The sequence below is a fragment of the Plutella xylostella genome, chromosome 18 (assembly GCF_932276165.1).
Source record: "Plutella xylostella chromosome 18, ilPluXylo3.1, whole genome shotgun sequence".
In the NCBI taxonomy this organism is placed as follows: Eukaryota; Metazoa; Arthropoda; class Insecta; order Lepidoptera; family Plutellidae; genus Plutella; species Plutella xylostella.
In genome coordinates this window covers 4,491,813-4,513,635 of record NC_063998.1, presented here as the reverse complement: position 1 = coordinate 4,513,635, position 21,823 = coordinate 4,491,813, and the positions used below count along the sequence as shown (strand labels likewise).

The following is a 21,823-nucleotide window of genomic DNA, read 5'->3' as shown; positions in this document are numbered from 1 at the left end:
ATAGGAAGTATCTAGCTAGGGCGATGCCCCATTGGTACGTTGCACCGTCTTATATTTTATGACAGTTACTTTGGGACGACACGAGACACAACGCACCAATGGGGCCTAATCCCCGTGTAACATTATGGTATACGTACAGTTGGAAGATCTTTCTGATACCTACTACTTATCAATACTTTAGAGCTAGCACTGAGAGATGCCAACGATAAACTCAATCGGACCCATAGAAGTTCGTAAGTTTCAAAGTTTCGTAAGTTTTAACAAAAAATCAGCCCTGACTTCCTGTGTCATGCATGATTAAATAAACTTAGTAGTTAATATCAATACGAATAGGTACTTAACTAACAAATACACGCAACAATAACAATAGCACAGATCTGGGCGTTCCAGCCGCTGATCAAGGTCAGTACCACCGGCGGAGCATCGTCACCGAATATTTTCTGATTCTTACGAAATGCGCTGCGCCTCACGTCACCGCTTACCTCATAACGCCAACTATTATTAGATAATCACGCCAGCCGCTTCCATTTACGCCCTAGTAACCATCCAGCTGTCATGCAAAGCGTACGCGCACAATGCATAAACTCTACCTGTTTTGTGTTTGTCTCGCCGCAACCGTCGCCGCTGAGAGCTACAACATCCTGGGCATATTCCCGTCTCCGGACCGCAGCCACCATCTCACGTACCGGCCGCTGTTCCGGGAGCTCTCCGCCCGCGGCCACCAGGTCACCCTCATCACCCACTTCCCGCTGCCGGCGCCGCCACCCAACTACAAGGAAATACTGCTCAGCAAGTCCCCGGTGCACAAAGGACTGTCCTTTGAGTCAGTGATAGTGAATGAAGTATCTCGAGTGCCGTTCGAGACGCTAGTGACGACAAAGGCCGGCAACGATGACTGTAGGACTCTGTTTGATAGTAACAACGTGTTGCTCATGCTAAGGACGAGGCCGAAGTTCGATGTGATCCTCGTCGAGTCGCATAATAGTGACTGCGGCATAGCGCTAGCTGCAAATCTCAGCGCACCGTACATAGCGTTCAATCCGCACCCAATACAACCATGGCAGTTTAACAGATTGGGGATCAATTTCAACAGTGCTTACGTTTCTCAATCGGTGCTGCCGTACGGCCGGCAGCCGTGGTTCCTAGAAAGGCTGAAGAGTTACGTGGTGTATCATGTAGCGAACTGGGTGTATTACGTAGCGTCTCAAGTGACCGACCATGTGTTCTTGTACAAGTATTTAGGTGATAATTTGCCTTCGCTGGAGAGTTTGGCGAGTAACGCGAGCCTCGTGCTGGTGAACTCTCACCCGTCGGTGTTCGGGGGTGTCCCACGCCCCGACAATGTTGTCGATATTGGCGGCATCCATGTGAGGCCCTCGAAAATCCTTCCCACGGTAAGTTCTGTGAATCTTTGAGAGAAAACAAGCGCTCATGATCAATCATGCATTGCATGCTATAATTGAACTGTTCAGACATAATAATAATATAGGTCGAAGTGCGAACGGTTGGTGATAAAATATGTAAACAAACAAAGTATAATATTATTATAGGGATTGATGCGGACTCGATTGTAGAAATACTATTATGGAACACTTCAACAAATAATGAATGTCAATGTTCATACATACACAGGTATACCTACATTGTATAATATTTATGCATGAGTTTATGATATAAATTAACACTATCACTCTCTAAACAAAGCTTAATTATGCCTAGTTCACATTTCCATTTAGGTACGTAGGTACTTTGAAAGTAATAAATCGGGTTTAATCATATACATATAACTTTGTGGGTTAAATACACCTGAATTTCATGTACCTACTAAACTAAAGTACATTTAACGTGTTACAGTCAGCGTCCTTTTACCACCTTTTGTTTCACAATGTCTGGTTAGTGGCTACCTGTGAGATAAAATACATGCTGTCACTCTCTGTTTTTACTTTTTGACAGTGACAGCATGTATTTTATCTCACAGGCAGCCACTAACCAGACATTGTGAAACAGGGCCTTAGAATGGTTGGCATGTTGGCAATACCGCTGCTGGAATAAGTAAGAGGAGCGGTAGGTACCATTAATAAAGAGTCCCTCAACGCTCTTCCATCACGGAAGTATCATGCAGCATCCTTGAAAACTGTCCGGAATTCTAAGGTGGTTAGGCCCTAGGTACTCATATTCCCGGCACGGGTCCACAAATTACACTCACGACTCGAGCAATGAAAAAGTTCCACTTAAAGTTCGACACCAAATAACACTTACCTAACCTCCATTTTTTTAAACATTGAATTTAGAATTTGTTCAAAATATTTAGGTTTTCAGTTGGTAATATTCTGATGCGTTGTTAAATGTTGCAACTTTAACAACGCATCAGAATATTATTACCAACTGAACTGCTACTTTAATATTGCAGACGGGGTGTCATAAAGTCAGTCCTCTTCATTTCAGAGTAATTTAAGGGCGTCTTGCACAACAAAGTTAAATAAAATTAAATCTATGACCTCTTGCTCTGACATTATACTGTCAGAGCAAGAGACAAACTATTTAATTTTATTTAACTTTGTTGTGCAAGACGCCCTAAGTCTTAGTTCCAATTTACAAAATTATTACAATCATTATATTTTCTTTTTTCCAGGAAATCGAAAGGTTCATTACTGAAGCAGAACACGGGGTACTGTACGTCAATTTGGGGTCAACTGTAAAAGACTCCACTTTACCGAAGGAGAAACTGAACTCTTTTCTAGACACATTCTCGAAGATTCCTTTACGAATCCTTTGGAAGTGGGACAGTGATGAAGAAGTGGACCTTCCCTCAAATGTGATGACGATGAAGTGGCTACCTCAATACGATATTCTAAGTAAGTTTGTAATGTTTCGCGTTATCACTCTCGTGGTAGTTTGTTATGTAAACAATATAGTTAGTTCGTTGGGTAGGTAAGTGCTAGTGATAGTAGCTTTGGGTTCATATTAAGCAAGTTTAAATGAGGACTATGCACTCTATGATAATTACCTATGTACCTATATCGTGATAACATATTTACAATCTACATACGTCTTATTAAACTGTCCATGTACCTAAGCAGTAGGATTACAAATCAGCACTATCACTATCAACGTTATGAAGAGCATGAGTCTAACCAAAATTTGACATTAAGAAAATTAGGGCATATCTCCAAATAAAATAAATCTATAAAATTGCTACAGTAGACATTTTAAAATGCGTATAGCACAGCGGTGATGTATCAGTTAATCCTACGTCAATTGGAATTCTAAATGCGTTATCCAATGAGCCAATTCGCATTATGCTACGCATAGTATGCGGGCAGCAAATCCTCACTACAGCAACCTATATTCAGATCAATTAGGCGGACGCGACCAATAGTTCCAATACACGATATGTTGACGTCATTTTCAACATAGTTTACGCAATCCTCCCAATATTTACTGATGACTACATAACTGTTTAATGGATTAGTTTTGGGATGCACGGAAGGAGTATATTCGAGGGTTGATTATTTATTCTTCCGGAGCACCCTGGGCAGTCTGTGACTGACACTAATCTGCCTTGATAAGATGAAGAACTTTTCTGTGACACATGGATACTGAATATAAATATTATCGAAGATTAAAACAGTTCGGTTAACCATAGTAGTGCAACTGGCTTCATGCAACAGGAATCATAATACCTATTACGTGGATTGGAATATGATTCCTTTGATCATTATTCAATGACAGTCGTCGTCCGATACTTAGTTGGAGGTCTACTCGTAATTATTATTATCATTGTTCGTCGAATCAACATAAATAATTGAGATAATATACTTACTAGGTATTTGTAAAATAAGTTCACTGGCCACTTCTATAACTCATAAAACATTTTCCATTATTTTTCAGGGCACCACAACGTCAAAGCTTTTATCTCGCATGCCAGTATTCTCAGCACAATAGAGGCATTTGATGTTGGCATCCCAGTGGTGGCGATCCCTCTTTTCGGAGATCAGTTTGGAAACGCAGCGGCTCTGAGAGACGCGGGCATCGCGACCGTCGTGGACTATCAGGACCTGACGAAGGACTTCCTGTTAGACGCTATTAATGATGTACTGGATCATCAGTGAGTTGTTATTATTGATACCTATGGATGAGTACCATAATCATCTAATCATCATAAGTAAGGCATGCATGACTGCTCCTGGAATCTGGCTTATCCAAAACACGTTAATTAATGTAGGTAGGTATGTGATTAGGAGATTCATTTAGATTCATTCTTTGCCTGCCAAATATTAAATGCTTACTTACTAGTTTTTGATTAGTTTAGAAACTTAAAATTTTTGCACAATTATTTTATTATGCTTCCTAACTTTCTAAACAATTTTTCCTATTTTCAGAGTTCAACAACGCGCTACCCGAATTTCTCGAATATGGCACGACCGTCCTATGTCCGCCTTGGAAACTGCCATCTACTGGACAGAATACGTAGCTCGACATAAAGGAGCTCCCAACTTAGCAGCGACATCTGTCCATCTTCCCTTGTACCAACAGCTACAACTTGACGTTTTAGCGTTTGTTGCTATTGTTCTTTACATACTGACTCTTGTAATGTACAAAATACTGTGTTTTTGTTGTTGCTGCTGTTGCAATAATGATGCGGAATCTCAATCGGCATTTGTAGAAGAGAAAAGAAGTAAAAGGGTGAAATTCGAATAAAATGCACATGGATTAGTGGTGCTTGGGTTTTATAGAAAAAGTTCAGAAACTTTTAACAAGAGGGCTCTGAATCGATTAATTTTGACGATGATAGTGACGATGTTGCTGTGTGCCGTCCAAAGAGGAATGTTGACCTATTATAATTTATTGTACCAATAAATAAAGAGTTAACATATGCATTTTGTTTCCCTAATCTATTCAATCTAATAAAGGCTTAATTTATATTTGATATCGGCTTAGTACCTATTGTTACCACTTTTGCAACACTCTGAAACACACATCCAGTGGCGTGCTTTGGGAGAGGCCTACGCTACGTCCAGTAGAATTATATTAGTAAGACCTAACTATGAATGGCTGGTTCTGGGCAATAAACATAAACATAAATAAACACTACCTCCTGAAATAATAATAATCAAATGCATTTTGAGAGGTTTAATTAGTGAGTTAGAAATTAGAAATAAATGCTAAACGTAGGTATTCATTCGTTTGTTATTCTGTCAGAAAAAAATATAACGATAGTAGGTGTGTAATTTGTAAAGCTATTAGATAATTGTAGCGATTTAGATAAGATTATGTAGATACCCCAGCCACTATCGTACAACATAGGTAGATAACGATTCAGTGTAGGTACTTTTTACGGCCACAAGTTGAATGTCATCGTGTGACACGGACGGGGAGGCTATCGGGGATATCAATTTCTGAAACCTAGCACTTTAGTCAGTCACCCGCGATTGAGCTCCGCGCACAGAATGAAGTCAACATTGCATCTGGCGCTACAATTCGCCGTCTTATTATTTTATTTCAATGAAGTGACTCCGTTAAATATTCTCGGCATTTTCCACCATCCGGGCAAAAGCCATTTCTTCGTGTTCGAGCCGTTCTTAAAAGAATTGGCTAACAGAGGGCATAATGTGACAGTCGTATCTCATTTCCCCCTAAAAACGCCGCTGAAAAACTACCGGGACATAAGTTTGGCGGGAAAAGTGAAAGTTATTGAAGATGTGTTTCCTATTGAACGTTCTTATTTAACCCTCATGAAAATCAGTTCTTTCCTTGTGAAGACTGGCAACACCAACTGTGAGCTGATGCTGGAAGATGAGCAGGTGCAGAGCTTGTGGAAGACCAACACTAAGTTTGATGTAGTGGTTACTGAACTGTTCAACAGTGACTGCCCATTGGGTATAGCGTACGGGCTAAAGGCTCCCGTTGTTGGTTTAACTTCGGATGCCCTGTTACCGTGGCACTACAAAATGTTTGGGGTTCCGTTCAATCCTTCGTACGTGCCTTTCATATTGACGGATGGGGGCAGCCGGCCGACGCTATTCCAACGTGTAGAAGCTACAGTTGTCGACTTGTACTTCAATTTTATCTACAAATACTTCAGTCAGAGGCCAACCCGGGCAATGCTTCTGCCCCACTTCGGTGACGTTCCAGACTTAGAGGAATTAGGGAAAGATATCAAAATAGGACTCGTATATCATAATTTTGTTATGACTGGGTCCAGACTATTCCCTGCTAATATTAAAGAGGTTGGAGGATACCATGTTGCTAAGCCGAAGCCGTTACCTGACGTGAGTTGTAAAGCTTCTCCATTATTATCAACACTAAGAGAATTTAATACTTACTTACTCTACATTATAATGACTTTACCGTTAGTTCTTGGCGTATTTTTTGTTGCGATTCATTGGAGTCATTAGTTATGGTCTATTTGCAGGCTCTTCGCAAGTTCATCGAAGAATCGGAGCACGGTGTAATTTACATCAGTTTTGGATCAATGTTGCAGTCGAAATCTTTGCCAAAAGAAAAACTGGATGCGATATTAGGAGCATTATCTGAACTCCCCCAACGCGTTGTGTGGAAATACGAAGGGTCTACCCTTCCTGGAAATCCCGAGAATATTTTCATATCGGATTGGCTGCCGCAAAATGACATATTAGGTAAGTTTCGTATTCCCTTTGGGAGCTAATTCTGTAGTTTCTAGATACCTACCAACCAGTCTAAATAAATAATTATGATAATTAGGTTATCAAATCAAAGTGATAAAAGAACCAACGGATTGAACAATGATAAAATAACGGAAATTCCAAATCCTACTAATCAGCTAATTGTTGTTATTTTCAGCGCACCCGAAGGTCTTAGCGTTTTACTCCCACTGTGGCATGCTGGGCACCACAGAGGCTATGTACCATGGAGTTCCCATGGTTGGGATGCCGATCTTTGGAGACCAGCCCTCAAACGCGGCAGCCGTTGAAGAGAGCGGCCTTGGACTAAGAGTTCAGTTTTGGGATCTTACCAAAGAAAAACTGTTGGAAACGTTGAAACAAATTTTGAGGCCTGAGTAAGTGATTCTTAAGAATTGGATGTTAAACGCACCAATAAGTTGGGTGCTTCAATATTGTATTGAAGTAAGTGCAGATAATGCACATGATCCTCATAAAAACACAGTTCACCAATAAGTTTGATACGAAAAATCAATACAATATTGAAGCATAGACTGATAAGGCAAAATACCCTAGCACAACAAATTCCAGTTAGCGTTGGCAAAGGTATCGCAATTTTTCCGAAATTCTTAATAAACAGAAGCCATGTTTACCTTATAAGGTTTATTGACCGAGGAACAGTAAAGTAGACGCATTCTATGTCATCCCATATTACGTATGCTGCCTGAGCTCTTATTATCCTCTATTGAATGCTAATCTCTAGGTGTATCTGTCTAGGTCTCACTGGCTGTCACGTTTTAACACTAGACAGGATTTGCTCTGGGGCTAAAGTAGGTCATGGCAATGACGTTCCCTTATTAATTGTCGCCTTTTAAGTACGCCGCAAAAGTCACTCCATGTTTCTATCAGCCATTGTGGATCGAAGTTTGTAATTTGAAAATCTAATACATAGTCAGCAGCTATATCGAATCGAGCAAGCTAGGCAGGTCAAAAACCGTTCGCTTATTACTCACGAGCAATGAAAAAGTTCTTGTGACATGGAATGGCAATGGCAGGCAGAACTTTTTCATTGCTCGTGGGTGTATTTTGGTTCACACGCGAGCTACTCGTACCTACTGCCACGCCTAGGTCGGGCGAGCGAACGCTATAGCTTGCGATGTTACCTGCGCTTTAGAAGTTCTACCACTACAGTACGTTAATGTTTTAGCCAGCATGTGGCTGGATGACGAAACAATTTTGTATAAGGTGAATTGAAATGACTTTTGTCGGTAAATCTAGAGAAGAGTAGGAGTAGAGTAAATCAACGACCGATGATTATTACAAAGTAGTTAGTTATGGATTTAGCTGAAGTGAGGCCAAAGTACAGCCGAAGATAGGCGGAATTGGCGGACGTTAGTGGAGACTCCACCTCTGGGGTGCCATAGGACCTCCACAAGTAACTATATCCATTCGTAATTAGCTTCCGGTTCCAAGTATTAAAACCTACTTTATTTCCAGGTTTAGAGCAAATGTGAAGCGGATATCCCGCGCGTGGCACGACCAGCCCTCGTCTCCCATGGACAGCGCCATCTTCTGGACGGAGTACGCGGCGCGACACACCAACATCACCTACAGAACTAGAGCGGCAGACGTGCCCACCTATCAATACCTCAATTTAGATATTTTAAGTGTGCTCATTGGAGTTCCTTTAGCTTTAATGTTTGTAGTGTATAAAATTTGCTGTTCGAACTCGAAAAGAACTGTAAAAAATGTGAGTAATGGTAAGTCGAAGTCTAAACGGGAATAATAAAAAATATATAACTTATATTATACCTATCTTATAGTATATAGTGTCTTATCGACCCTACCCCGAGATGCATCACAGAGTCTTCTGTTCAAGAGTACTATTTAACAACCTTCAGTTCAAAAACCACAACCAATCCACGTCATGTCCCTACAGAATTTTCAGCGTCATTACCAATCATCATGCATCTGATCTGATCATGACCTGATCCTTTTAGGCCATTCAGGTGGTGATAGTAGAGGTAGGTACAAATTATTTTCATCATGAGATACGTATCCTGATTAATATTCAAAGAAGAATGGAGATTTGACATATTTTTAAAGGAACAACATAGTAAAATGTTCTTAGCATTAAGCCCACCTTTTGTACATGTATTTTTATATTTGTGCAATAAAGAATTAAATAAATAAATAAAACGGGACGCTAACCTAAGCCCACCTAAGTGATGAAACAAGGATGAAATTGATGAATCCAATCACTATATATGATGGGTGAACTTTTATCAGTGTACATACTCCCATCGGCAGGTCATTGTACTTGTCTTATCCAACATAGGTAGGTACTGAGCTACTTACGTAACTTAAATTATACTTACATAAATATAAGATTAACCCTGAAAACGCGAAAAAGAAACGGATATATTCACCTGCCGTCTAGAACGATAAAATAACATCCTGTATAGTATTTTCTTCCATGATTATTAATAGTAGGTACTTATACTATAAGTAGGTAATACTTCTTAAGTATTTCAGTGATTAAAATAATATATTTATTAATATTAAGAGCAGTATTTTATTGAAATATAATCTACCTCCTCCAGGCCAGGCCCCATTATCTTTCATAAGTTTTAGAACAAAATCTGTTCTATTAGGTATGTATAAGTATTACCTAAATGTTTGCGTCTTTCGGATCAAGTCTTTCCAGTAATGTCTCTAAGTATCTTTCGGATGTGAACTTTAACCAAGGACACACTGCATCTATAAGTTCGGGTCGAAACTTAAGATGCACCGGTTAAACCTAATATTAACCGGTTCAACCTAAAATTAACTGGTTATACCTAATATTTACCGGTTATTCCTAAAATTAACCGGTTAAATCTAAGATTAACCGTAAAGAAGGCATTGCAATTTTTTCAATATTATGCGTTTCATGTGCACAATATCCGAAACGAGTTGTTTAATCTAAGCTTTAACCATCAAGTTAGTTTAGCCGATAAGTACCTAGGTATTAGGGGCCTTAGTAAGGCTTAGTAGGCCACCTTACCACAAAACTTCGACAGTATTTAATACATGTTTAGCGCTGTCAAACACCTACAAAATCTGTCAAATTTCGTTTTAAACACTTGTTAAAAACAATGTTTTTAAGTTTTTTGTGGTAGTACAGTAAGAATCAATGCAGTCTAAAACGGTAAATAATTTTATTATTTTGGTCACAAAGCAGTCAAGAATCCAGATTGGTTAAGCTGCACGGCAATTCTCAGCCACCCGCCTTAGTCATCTATCAATGGCACGTCATACCTGCATCATCATCATCAGCCAATAATCATCCACTGCTGGACGTAGGCCTCTCCCAAGGAGTGCCACAACACTTGGTCCTCGTCCTTCCTCATCCAACCACTACCGGCTACCCGCCTAAGGTCGTCAGTCCAGCGGGCAGGAGGGCGATACCTACCTACATAAAACAATAATAACTCGAAAATCGAGTAGGTACTTTATTAAAAATTAACGTGCACATGAAAAACTTTGTTTTTCTCCTAACTGTGAATATTTTCTTTATCTAACATTCGTCGAACTGTGAATATTTTCTTTATCTAACATTCGTCGAGGAGGTCTATCTTTACAATCATGAACATAAGTTGTATATGTATAAATAGTTAATATTTATGTAGGTATACTTACTTATTTAATTTCTTACACGTGGATAAATATTAGACCTTGCTGTAGGATACCTAGTGACATTTGAAATTAGAAACCAAAATCTAGATATCTATTCAGCCTTGTCATAAAATATTGTGAAGCTAATGTTTTATCTAATTGCCCTAGAGGCGTAAATTGCAATGTAACCCACCATAAGATAACGTTAATATAATTCTGAGAAATTTTAAAGCTTCATAAATAACAAATTTTGAACAATCACAGTTACTTGGACAATAATAGTCTACTAACAATGACTTGCATCCATTTTATTTAGGTAATAATGATCCCGATACATTTAACCACATGAACTGCTGGTTATACTTGCTGAACCATCCTCCCCATAAAATATAAGTACTATCGAAAATTACCTTTTTTTATGGATTAGGTATTAGGTAGGTACTTACCCATAAAAAGTACTGTAGGTACAACTTACCAATCTTTGTATTTATGTAAGATCGGATCGGAAAAAAGTTCATTTCTGGAGAAAAGTTGTCTGGTCATTGATTGATTATGAGGTAATTTTTTTCGAAAGTAAAATAATTCTTTTTTTTAAACATGCTTGAAAGAAATTCACGACTAATGATGTAACCATCGCTTTAGATATGCATGTTGATTCTAGATTACATTTTGTTTATGTACCTATCTACGTACTGCTATAGTTATCACATATTTGGTGGTCGTTATCACCTATATATGGCACTATCAATCATTCAATTTTCAGTCATCACTTTAGCGTATTAGTAGTGCGGCAGTGGTCTGATTGAACAAAATGAAGTCGGTGGTGCGTCGGGCAATACAATTTGCCATAGTATTATTGTGTTTGAACGAAGTGTCTCCTTTGAATATTCTTGGCATATTCCCTCATAATGGAAAAAGCCACTTTTTTGTGTTCGAGCCTTTCCTAAGGGAATTAGCTAACAGGGGACATAACCTTACAGTTATATCTCATTTTCCTCAAAAGGCACCGCTGAAAAACTATCGTGACATTAGTTTGGCAGGAAAGTTGGCGGTTCTCGAAGATGTGTTTCCCATCGAACGGACTTTTCTATCCTTGGTGATGATGAGTGTATTCCTTGTGACGGCGGGCAACGACAACTGTAAACTGATGCTGGATCATGACCAAGTTCAGAACTTGTGGAAGACGGGCACGAAGTTTGACGTAGTGCTTGTGGAGCAGTTCAACAGCGACTGTCCATTGGGCATAGCCTATGGACTAAGGGCGCCCGTAGTAGGCCTAACCTCTCATTCTCTGATGCCGTGGCACTACAAGAGATTTGGGGTGCCATTCAACCCTTCTTATGTTCCTTTCATGATGACGGATGGAGGCAGCCACCCGACGCTGTACGAACGAGTAGAAGCTTCAATCATTGACTCCTACTTCGAGTTCATCTATAAATTCTTTAGTCAGAGAAATGAGCGTTCCATGTTGCTGTCTCACTTCACGGAAGTGCCTGATTTGGAGGAATTGGGCAGGGATATTAAATTGAATCTCGTGTACCACAATCCTGTTTTGACTGGGTCCAGACTGTTTCCAGCTAATATTAAAGAAGTTGGAGGCTATCATGTTGCTAAGCCAAAGCCTTTACCAGACGTAAGTCATCATGATTTAAATTAATAATATTTAAATTTCCACTGCTACAGCTAGTAGCAGCATTGTAACCATTACCAGCTAGCTAGTAGATAGCTATTATACGATTGTAATTACTACTACTGTAAGCAACTAACTATATTTTATGATATTTTTCAGGCTCTTCGTAAGTTCATTGAAGAATCAGAGCACGGTGTCATTTACATCAGTTTCGGGTCAATGTTAAAAGCAGAGACACTCCCGGCAGAGAAGTTGGAAGCTATATTGGGAGCGGTGGCGGAGCTGCCACAGAGGGTGGTGTGGAAGTTCGAGGGAGTCGCGCTACCCGGAAACCCCAAAAATATTTACATATCGAAATGGTTGCCGCAAAATGATATATTAGGTAAATTCCTTTCACCCTCTTGAGATTCATGTTTTTTTTTTTAATTTAACACTCGCGTGCCAAATGATAATGAGACATTTGATTAGTGTCGTTACCTAGGTCTTCTGAGATTAATTAGGTTATACTAGATAGTATTAATCTAGCCCCATTTGGCTGACAGGTGACCATGACCTTCGGCATACACGAGCCTCATTTAATGCAGACACACCTTTCTTTTCTTTCAGCGCACCCGAAGGTCTTAGCGTTTTACTCCCACTGTGGCATGCTGGGCACCACTGAGGGTATGTACCATGGAGTTCCCATGGTCGCGATGCCAATTTTCGGAGATCAACCCTCTAACGCGGCCGCCATTGAAGAAAGTGGGCTTGGATTAAGAATCCAGCTAAAGGAATTAACAAAGGAAACTCTCCTGAACACGCTGAGAAAAGTATTAAGACCAGAGTAAGTTTTTTTAAAAGTAAATATGTTTAGTTATTCCTATATTTTTGTTTCATAGTGCACGAAAGGAGCTTCCCCAGTGTTGCTACTCCCTACCCCTTTCCTTACGTAAGAGGAATTTATTTCCCTATCTATGCAAACCTGAAGTTTTATGAATCCTTATTCGCAAAAATGTAATGAATTTGTCAAGCTGATGACTAAGAAGAGAAAGAAAGCAGCAAACTTCGAATCCCATCCAAGTAGCATTTTGAGCTTTCGGATATAATTAGATAACTGGCAGTACCGAGGTGTCTGCGAGGTATGCATCCTCGCAGACACCTCCATCGCGGTAACCCATTATGCTTAAACTGCCTTCCTAACCTTGGGACCGTTGCAGGTCACTGGGGTCGGTGGGTTGGTTTACAAGTAAATATGTAATTAAGTATTACTTATTTATGTGGGATGTGAGAATGGAACGTTATGACTTGAGTAGAAAGGAACGTAAGGTGAGTGAGTGAAAGGACCGGAAGAGCGAGAAGGAAGGAAGGAGACGAATAAAAGATGGAAGACTGATTAGGCGCGTTGCTATTTAATAATATTTTAAAAAGAGTTAAAATAAAGCTACGGTACTTAAACTGTATCTAAAAGTGTTTGTTCTTGACCACCAATCCCACAAATTTTGGGGGCTCGTCCGGGATTTGGTCAAAAACAGAAAAACGACGGACGACGCAACGACGAAGCACGTGCCCTATCCAACAAGACGAAGACGAAAATTTTTCATTTTGTGTTTTTACGACGACAAAACCAAAATGACCGGCAGAGAAAGGACGACCACGACGACGACCACCACGGATCCGACGGCTACGTACCTCGACGGGATGTTGAGTCTGAATAAATTCGACGGCGAAGACGACACCTACTCGTCAACAAAATGGGCCGAGGACATCGAAGACAACTCTGAAATATTCAGTTGGACGCCGCAACAAAAACTTATTATAGCCAGAAGATCACTATCAGGTACCGCAGCACTGTGGCTGAAGACAGAGAAAGTTTTCAAGACGTTTGAGGAACTGAAGACGGCCCTCCAAAAGGAATTCCCCGACAGCATTAACACCAAAGAAATGCATGAGTTAATGTCAGCTCGTAAGAAGCAGCCCAGTGAGACCTATCACCAGTACATGCTCGTCATGAAAGAGATGGGTAAGAGAGCAAAGTTCCCTGATTATGTATCAATACAATACATAATAGAAGGCATCAAGGACGCGGAGGTGAATAAAACAATCTTGTACGGCTCTACGACGTATCCTGTCCTGAAAGAAAAACTTAAACTATACGAGCAGATGAAGGAAAAGGCGGCAACAGCGGCAGCATCTTCAAGAGAGACGACGACGAGCGAGCGGACAAGGAGGCAGCCTGCAGCAGTCCAGCCATCCCAGAGAAGTCCTGCTATAAGATGCCTCAACTGTGGAGAAATGAACCATGCATCGCGAGAGTGTCCATATAAGAATCGTGGCATGAAGTGCTTCAAGTGCAATGAGTTCGGCCATATTTCGTCGGCGTGCGGTCATTCAACTTGGCATCAAACTCAACCGAACTTCCGGCGGCGGGAATCACAATTTCCAGCGCAAGTTGGTCAAGTTGGCAGCACTGGAGGCGAGAGACCCGAGCGACATCTGGCGGCGTCACAGGACATACGGAAACGCGCCATGTTTACGAAGGAAGCGGACATGACATTGACAGATTTGACAGATGAAGACCAAAGACTACAATTTCAAGACGTAAACAAACAAGCATGGAAGTCGAACGACAACAAACCGACGAAAAAGTTGAAAATAAACGATGAATGGTTCGAAGTATTAATCGACACGGGTGCAGAAGTAAATCTCATGACGGAAGACGCATACAAGAAGATAGGAAGCCCTGAATTAACCTGCGAAAAGTTATTGTTGTGTGGACTTGGACTTGTAAACATTCAAAGTCGTGGAAAAGTTTTAATCAATGTTTCTATGGATGGACAGTATTATAGTGTTACTTTTCATGTTATGCCGAATGAAAGTATGCCGTATGATGTGATAATTGGGCAACAGTTTTTGAAAGATGTGACTTTGGTGATGAATGAGGGAAGTGTGTTTTTCTGTTCGAAAGGAGAAGAATGGTTGGGTAAAATAATGTGTGTTTCTTCTGTTATAGATACAATTGGCTGCCATGAGTATGAACAAGAGTTGTTGGACATAGTGGACCAGTATAACCCTAAACAAATCAAGGATGTGCCACTACAACTTAAAATTGTTTTGAAGGATGACATTCCAGTGTCTCAACGACCAAGGAGATTGTCATTGACCGAGCAGAAACTAGTGGAACAACAGGTAACAGAATGGTTACAAGACGGTATCATTCAGGTGAGTTTTTCAGACTATTCCAGTCCAGTAGTGTTGGTAAAGAGGAAAGACGGACGTTTAAGACTATGTGTTGACTACAGGCTGATTAACAGGAAGCTTGTTAGAGACGAGTATCCTCTACCGATCATAGAAGACTTGATAGACAAGCTGCAGCCGGCAAGAGTATACAGTGTGATTGACTTAAAGGATGGATTTTTTCATTTAAAGGTCGAGCCATCATCGGTGAAGTACACAGCCTTTGTAACTCATCAAGGACAGTATGAATTCTTGCGTGCTCCCTTTGGATTGTCAATATGCCCAAAGTATTTCATGCGATTTGTGTCAATCATCTTCATGAAACTGATAGCCGAGAATAAAGTTGTAATATTCATTGACGACTTGTTAATTCCAGCTGCTGATGAGAAAGAGGGTATCAAAAGACTTAAAGAAGTACTAGCTGTAGCCGAGGAGTATGGACTCCAAATCAACTGGAAGAAGGCAAAGCTGTTATGCCGTGAAGTGGAGTATCTCGGTCATGTGATTGGGAATGGAGAAGTGCGACCTTCACCTGACAAGACTGATGCTGTTATGAAGTATCCAGAACCTCGAACCGTAAAGCAGTTGCATAGCTTTGTGGGACTGACGTCGTATTTCCGCAAGTACATAGAAAACTATGCTCAGATTGCCATGCCGCTAACAGAGTTGTTAAAGAAGGACAAAGAATTTGAATTTGGTGAAGAGCAGAGAGTGGCATTCAACGTGCTGAAGGGAAAACTGAGTAGCCAACCAGTTCTAAAGATATTTAACCCAACATTACCAATAGAACTGCACACGGACGCTTCCTGTATTGCATACTCAGCAATTCTTCTGCAAAGATATGACGATGGACTTCACCCAGTTCACTATATGAGCAAAAAGACGAATGACGCAGAGAAGAAATACTCAAGCTATGAGTTGGAGGCTCTAGCCATAGTAGAAGGAGTAAAGAAGTTCAGGCACTACTTGTATGGATCACACTTTAAGATTGTTACAGATTGTCAGGCGTTCGAACTAACCTTAAAGAAGAAGGATTTGACAACCAGAGTGGCAAGATGGGTCTTGCTATTGGATGAATATGATTATGAGATTGAGCACCGACCAGGCAGCAAGATGAGGCACACAGATGCATTGAGCCGCATAGCATGTGTGACAAATGTCAGCGAACAGATAAGACAAGCACAGCAACAAGATGACGGACTGAATGCAATCATGAATATTCTGAAAGAAAAACCATACGAGGACTACATGTTAGATAATGGTATGCTGTATAAAGGAGAAGATAAATGTTTAGTAATACCCAGAAGTATGGAGCATGACATCATTAAGAAAATACATGAGCGAGGACATTTTGGGAAGAGGAAAATGCTAGAGTTGCTAAATAAAGACTATTACATGAAGAATGTTAACAAGAAGATTGAGGATTTCATTGTGGGTTGTATTCCCTGCCTTTTAGCAACAAAGAAGGAAGGTAAACAGGAAGGATTTCTGAACAGCATCGAAAAAGGCAGTCTACCATTGGACACTCTGCACTGTGACCATATTGGACCATTCCTGGAGACTAAGAAGAAGTATAACTACATATTAACTGTAATAGACGGTTTCACCAAGTTTGTATGGCTATTTCCAACCAAAGGAACAACAAGTGCTGAGACAATTGATAAGCTACTCATTCTGCAGCAGACATTTGGAAATCCACGTCGTTATATTACAGACAGAGGATCCTGCTTCACCAGTCATGACTTCAAAGAATACTGTGAAAGAGAAGAGATACAGCATGTGTTGATAACCACTGGAGTTCCACGGGCGAACGGACAAGTTGAGAGAGTTCACAGAACTCTGATAGCTGTTCTTACAAAGATGTCTATCGCAGAGCCAGGACTATGGTATAAGCATGTAAGACGTGTACAGATGGCTCTGAACAGCACATTTCAAAGAAGTATCAATACCAGCCCATTTGAATTGCTTGTTGGCACAAAGATGAGATGCAAAGAAGATATAGAAATCTACGACTTAATATTGCAAGAAGAAAGAGAAAATTTTAACCAAGAAAGAGAAGACCTCCGGCAGCAAGCGAAACAGCAAATATTAAAGGTTCAACAAGAAAACCAACAACAGTATAATAAGAAAAGGAAAGAAAGTAATAAATATAAGGAAGGTGACATTGTGGCCATAAAGAGGACACAATTTGGTACCAGTATGAAGCTCAAGCCGAAGTATCTAGGACCATATCGAGTAACAAAAGTGAAACGAAACGACCGTTACAATGTGGAAAAGATAGATTTATCAAAAGAGGGTCCAATAAATACTAGTAGTAGTAGTGACTACATGAAACCATGGCCTACTAATGACTCGGAGGAAGGTCTAGGTGAGTAAGGTTGTTTTACAGAGATGAATGAAAGAAGTAAAGATTTAAGAATGCAAGTAAAGTATAAGTTGAGTTAATGTATGATAGGATAGTATTATTAGAATAAGAATAGGATGTGTAACTTTAAGGTTTACAAGTTCAAGGTATGTTCAAGTAACTGTTATGTTGTAACTTTTATGTTCAAGTGTAACTTATATTACACAAAGTTAATTTTGTTTTGTTTTATTAAGAGTAAAATATGTTTTAACATGTTATGTTTAAAGGTATCATTGTTTTTGTTATTGTAAAAGACTGTTTTCTATTACTGTATAAGACTGTGTTCTATAAATTTATAAGACTGTTTTCTGTAACGGTATATGACTGTTAAAGTATGAAAGGCTGAGGGCAGCCTTTGCTTCAGAATGGCCGAGTGTGGGATGTGAGAATGGAACGTTATGACTTGAGTAGAAAGGAACGTAAGGTGAGTGAGTGAAAGGACCGGAAGAGCGAGAAGGAAGGAAGGAGACGAATAAAAGATGGAAGACTGATTAGGCGCGTTGCTATTTAATAATATTTTAAAAAGAGTTAAAATAAAGCTACGGTACTTAAACTGTATCTAAAAGTGTTTGTTCTTGACCACCAATCCCACATTTATCACCACAGATTCAGAGCCAACGTGAAGAGTATATCCCGCGCGTGGCACGACCAGCCCTCGTCTCCCATGGACAGCGCCATCTTCTGGACGGAGTACGCGGCGCGACACACCAACATCACCTACAGAACTAGAGCGGCAGACGTGCCCGTCTATCAATACCTCAATTTAGATATTTTAAGTATACTTGTAGGTATTCCCTTAGTTGTTGTCTTTGCTCTTTGTAAAATCTGGTGTTCGAGCTCGAAGAAGACTGGTCGAGGGCAAATTAATCGTAAATCTAAACTGCAGTAAGTTTTTTAATGTCTAATAATTATGTAATGTAGATACATACATAGCTAATAATAAACACCTACCAAATAAATAAGATAAATTACCACATAAATAAAATAACTGAATAAAAGTGAATTGATAAAAGAGAATTGATCCGTTCTTTTTCTTCGTACGTAGAAAGTATATATGTATAACATACAAATTCTACGGCTAGCTACGGACAACGGCAACGGTCCATGACTTTTTGCTCGAAATATCCGAACCAGTTTTTGAACCTTGTGAATTGAGTATTTTTAGGGTTAAATTACTTAAAACTTGTACACTTACTTAACAAAAATAACTTTAAGTAGTTACTAAGTTATTAATAGCCACAATATGTTGCGGAAAACATTTCAATGTAGGTAGGTACTTACACCAACATTAGCCGATCGGTTGGTTAATTTAATTTTAGGTTAACCCGGTTAACCCACCTTAAGATTATTTATTTTGACACTATACACTTGCCTTAACAAAAGCATAACTATTATTAATTTAAACTAAGTAGATATATACCTAATAAATTTACCAATCATTGGCATGTATTTGCACTTGATTTGCACGGGATCCAAATGTATCCATAGTCCTGACGATTGTCGTTGTCGACATTGAGAAAATCAGATGAACATTTCAGTTCAGACTTCAGACGATAAACTATTTCACCGACAATTAAAATTATTGTATAGGTAACTACGCTATCAATTAGGTTACTTATGTAATTATCTAATTATTTATCAGCAGCTAGGTACCTAGTATACTTTACCTACTTCAATAGGCACTTATAATCGTCACTTCCAAGTCATTGAATTGAATATTACGTGATAATAATTTATCAGTCAGTCAGTCAGTAGGCCTTGGGGCCGCTTGTCTGTTTCTCTGCAGACGCTCGCCGTCAAAGCGTAGTGATTAATGTTCTAGTCAGTCCTTCACATAACCTGTTATGTGACTCACGAGTTTGGGGCACAATGAACTTAATAAAAACATTCGGTGTATTCGCGAGCCTACTGACGCTATGCGTGGACTCACTCAATATCCTGTGCATCCTGCCATACGAAGGAAAGAGCCATTTCTTCGTGTTCAAGACGTTTTTACTAGAACTAGAAAGAAGGGGACATAACCTAACTGTTATCTCTCACTTCCCTGAGAAGAGTCCCCCGGCCAACTATCACGACATCAGCCTAGCGGGAACTAGTGACATATTCGAAGATGCTATGCCATTAAAAAGAAATTACTGGACTTTAATATCAACTGGACTGTTTCTGTCCTGGACCGGGACTGCCAACTGCGATGCGATGCTCCAAAACAAACGAGTGCAGGGATTGGTTAAAAATAAACAAAAGTTCGACGTCGCTTTAGTGGAACTGTTCAACAGTGATTGTGGCCTTGGCCTCGCGTACAAACTGGGCGCTCCAGTCGTGTCAATAACAACACATATTCTCATGCCCTGGCATTACAAAAGGTTTGGCATCCCTGATAACCCGTCCTATGTTCCTTATCACTTCCTAGAGGGCGGCTCTAAGCCTACCCTTTACCAAAAGATTGAACGGATCGTTTTTGATGTTTACGTACAAACATTGTATTACTATTGGACTCAAAGAAATAATCAGAATTCTATAGCAAGGTATATCGGAGAAGTACCTCCGTTGGAAGAGTTGGGGCGTCAAGCGAAGTTTGTCCTTTTGTATCACAACTTTGTGTTGACTGGATCGAGGCTTTTTCCGGCTAATGTGATAGAAGTGGGAGGATACCATGTTGGAAAAGCAAAACCTTTGACAGGGGTAAGTAGCTGTAATCTTATTTATTATTTTGAATTCCATGAAAAAATGCAAAACTATAACTATTTAGTTAAATAAGTATTCAAGGCCCTGTATAATTATTATTATCTTTTCAGGCTCTCAAAGATTTCGTGCCGAATGCAGAGCATGGAGTGGTCTACATAAGCTTCGGTTCAGTCGTGAAGAGTTCCACTCTTTCTGCTGAAAAACTCGAGGAAATCCTGGCAGCCTTGGACGAATTTCCACAAAAGTTTGTATGGAAATGGGAAAACGAGACTCAACTGGAAGGAAGGAGAAACCTGTATGTTTCCAGTTGGCTGCCTCAAATCGATATTTTAGGTAAAGTTTTACTAAAATATTTAATACCTATCGAACATTTATATTTAAATTACTTAATTCTTTTTTAAAGCATTATCTATTCATGGGAATAGGCCATCCTATATTTTTTCCATTATCATACCTTCACATAAGCATCGTCTTGTCTACCATTGTATGATAATTACCCTACACAATCCAAATTACCATGAAGTAATAAGTAACATAATTCTCATAATGCGCCGAATCTTTGTACATCTAGATAGTAATAAATCATTTTGAATTTCCAGCACACCCGAAAACGGTAGCCTTTTTCTCCCATTCGGGCATGTTAAGTACAACCGAGGCTATCCACTTCGGGGTCCCCATGGTGGCGATGCCAGTACTAGGGGACCAGCCGGCCAACGCTGCGTCTATTGAGGAGTGTGGACTAGGAGTGCAGATCCAGTACAGAGAACTCACAAAGGATAGCTTAGTGGCGGCGCTGAAGAAAGTTTTGAACCCTGAGTAAGTCACATGTGATTGTGAATGTGGAATGCCAAAGTCCAGCAGTGAACTACTATAGGCTGAAGAAGAAGTAGTAGTTAGTGAAGTCACTATTAGAAGGGTTAAGTGCCTTAAACCCATGACTTTGCTAGGCCTTCCTAAACCCGCAACAATAACTATAATACCTACGAGAATATTCAGCCACACTTCTATCCCTTGGTGACAAAAGAAACCATCGTAAACCTCAATATAAACTCACAGAACTATGTTTAAAATTCCAGGTACCGTCAGCAAGTGAAAGCTCTATCGAAGACGTGGCACGACCGGCCTATGTCCCCGATGGACGCAGCTGTGTTCTGGACGGAGTTTGCAGCAAGACACCCCAACTCAACCTTCAGGACCGCTGCGGCTGACGTGTGGTTCTATGAGTACATGTATCTGGATGTTTTGAGTGTGTTTGTGGTGTTCTTTAGTGTGATCGTATGGCTGGTTAGGTTGGCTTGTTGCCGGGCAAGGAAGCAAGACGTAAAGAAACCAAAGGCTAAGGCTAAACCTAAACGGCATTAGATTTTAAATGTAAGTTTAAACTACATTAATTTTAAACAGAATATAATATATGGCTATAAAAAATATTTGTTTTATTCACAAAACCTTTGGCCAAAACTTGGCTAAGAACGGTGGCTTTTTTGTGTATGTTTACCGGAAGCGGAAGTGAAGGGAAGTGTGATATCTATTTTAAAACTTTATGCTGAGATTGAGACGCAAAGTCATTAACTGTCATTTTCAAACATCTCTATG

At 39.9% G+C, this 21,823-nt stretch overlaps 3 protein-coding genes across 3 annotated transcripts; all 3 read left to right on the top strand.

Annotated features, from left to right (window-relative positions):
• The first annotated feature begins 525 nt into the window (after positions 1–525).
• LOC105380069 (UDP-glycosyltransferase UGT5) lies at positions 526–4,878 on the top strand. The gene is made up of 4 exons (XM_048627217.1): positions 526–1,394; positions 2,633–2,855; positions 3,892–4,108; positions 4,383–4,878. Exons 1-4 carry the CDS (start codon positions 576–578, stop codon positions 4,699–4,701), a joined length of 1,578 nt encoding a protein of 525 aa, XP_048483174.1. The 5' UTR covers positions 526–575; the 3' UTR covers positions 4,702–4,878.
• Positions 4,879–5,344: 466 nt separating this feature from the next.
• LOC125489855 (UDP-glucosyltransferase 2-like) lies at positions 5,345–8,445 on the top strand. The gene is made up of 4 exons (XM_048627218.1): positions 5,345–6,272; positions 6,416–6,638; positions 6,823–7,039; positions 8,139–8,445. Exons 1-4 carry the CDS (start codon positions 5,451–5,453, stop codon positions 8,425–8,427), a joined length of 1,551 nt encoding a protein of 516 aa, XP_048483175.1. The 5' UTR covers positions 5,345–5,450; the 3' UTR covers positions 8,428–8,445.
• Positions 8,446–11,044: 2,599 nt separating this feature from the next.
• On the top strand, positions 11,045–21,663 carry LOC105380066. The gene is made up of 8 exons (XM_038113836.2): positions 11,045–11,931; positions 12,088–12,310; positions 12,535–12,751; positions 18,152–18,431; positions 19,301–20,227; positions 20,341–20,563; positions 20,830–21,046; positions 21,307–21,663. Exons 1-8 carry the CDS (start codon positions 11,110–11,112, stop codon positions 21,590–21,592), a joined length of 3,195 nt encoding a protein of 1,064 aa, XP_037969764.2. The 5' UTR covers positions 11,045–11,109; the 3' UTR covers positions 21,593–21,663.
• The last annotated feature ends 160 nt before the right edge of the window (positions 21,664–21,823 follow it).

Excerpts from the sequence above, each read along its gene's own strand:
- LOC105380066 (XM_038113836.2), top strand. The coding sequence starts at position 11,110 with ATGAAGTCGGTGGTGCGTCGGGCAATACAATTTGCCATAGTATTATTG. Across the intron at positions 12,752-18,151 it reads AGAAAAGTATTAAGACCAGA|ATTCAGAGCCAACGTGAAGA; the intron begins GTAAGTTTTTTT and ends TTATCACCACAG. Across the intron at positions 20,228-20,340 it reads AAGCAAAACCTTTGACAGGG|GCTCTCAAAGATTTCGTGCC; the intron begins GTAAGTAGCTGT and ends TTATCTTTTCAG.
- LOC105380069 (XM_048627217.1), top strand. The coding sequence starts at position 576 with ATGCATAAACTCTACCTGTTTTGTGTTTGTCTCGCCGCAACCGTCGCC. Across the intron at positions 1,395-2,632 it reads CCTCGAAAATCCTTCCCACG|GAAATCGAAAGGTTCATTAC; the intron begins GTAAGTTCTGTG and ends TCTTTTTTCCAG. Across the intron at positions 2,856-3,891 it reads ACCTCAATACGATATTCTAA|GGCACCACAACGTCAAAGCT; the intron begins GTAAGTTTGTAA and ends ATTATTTTTCAG.
- LOC125489855 (XM_048627218.1), top strand. The coding sequence starts at position 5,451 with ATGAAGTCAACATTGCATCTGGCGCTACAATTCGCCGTCTTATTATTT. Across the intron at positions 6,639-6,822 it reads GCCGCAAAATGACATATTAG|CGCACCCGAAGGTCTTAGCG; the intron begins GTAAGTTTCGTA and ends TGTTATTTTCAG. Across the intron at positions 7,040-8,138 it reads AAACAAATTTTGAGGCCTGA|GTTTAGAGCAAATGTGAAGC; the intron begins GTAAGTGATTCT and ends CTTTATTTCCAG.